The sequence below is a fragment of the Apteryx rowi genome, unplaced genomic scaffold (genome assembly GCF_003343035.1).
Source record: "Apteryx rowi isolate R43461 unplaced genomic scaffold, aptRow1 scaffold_316, whole genome shotgun sequence".
NCBI classification, from domain to species: Eukaryota; Metazoa; Chordata; class Aves; order Apterygiformes; family Apterygidae; genus Apteryx; species Apteryx rowi.
Genome location: NW_020449597.1, coordinates 765,199 through 766,007, shown reverse-complemented (window position 1 = coordinate 766,007; position 809 = coordinate 765,199). Strand labels below are relative to the sequence as shown.

The following is an 809-nucleotide window of genomic DNA, read 5'->3' as shown; positions in this document are numbered from 1 at the left end:
TTGGGGTGGAAAAAATCAAAAGCACCGGGAGGGGAGCAAAAAGGGAGACTAATCTTTCAAGTGTGCGGGCGAGGAGCGGAGGGTCCCCGGGGMGAGGCGGGGGGGGAAGAAGACGGTTCGCACGCCGCCACCTCCGGCCCGGGGGTCCCGGGGGGGCGGCGGCAGGGAGCCCCTCGCCCCGGCCGGGGGGCTTGGCGCCGCGCCCGGTGCCCGGAGCCCGGAGCCGGGCGGAGCGGGCCGGGCCGCGGCGTCACGGGCGGGCGGCTCAGCCCGGCTCCCGGTGCCGCTCGCTCCGGCTCGGCTCGGGATCTGATAAGGAGCCGGAGCTCCACCTCCCCGTGGTGGCGGCGAGAGGCGGAGGCAGCGGGGGGGGGAAGGGGCCGTGCCTGCGCTGCGCTTCCCTTGCACATCCTCACACACACCGAGGGACGGAGGCGGGCACGGACGGAGCTGCCCACCGGGGCTGCCGCCAGCCCTGCGCGCCGCCGCTCTGCCGGAGGAGCCGCAGCCCCGGCCCGGGGGAGGGGGGCGGTTCCCGACGGGAATTTTTTTTATCCCCCCCGCTCTTTTTCTTTTAATTTGATTTTATCTGTGGATAACGATCGAGAGGAGCCGGGGGGGGTGGGGGGAGCCCAGTCCCGGCGGGGAGGAGGCGATGCAGACGCCCGTGGATCACCGCGCAAGGGGCCGGCACGGAGCGCAGCGCCGTCCGCATCCAAGTAAGAGCTGCGGCAGAGCCGGGAGCCCCCGCGCGGGCTCGGCGCGCTGCGGGCTGCCCCGGGCGGGAGCCAGCCGGTGTGCGGGAATGC

The 809-nt window shown here is 73.8% G+C and overlaps 1 protein-coding gene across 1 annotated transcript in view; it reads left to right on the top strand.

Annotated features, from left to right (window-relative positions):
- The first annotated feature begins 655 nt into the window (after positions 1-655).
- PCDH1 (protocadherin 1) overlaps positions 656-809 on the top strand; it is a 58,853-nt gene continuing 58,699 nt past the window's right edge. The window contains exon 1 of the mRNA XM_026070664.1: positions 656-719. Coding sequence (XP_025926449.1) covers positions 656-719 — 64 coding nt within the window. The remainder of the gene's footprint in view (positions 720-809) is intronic.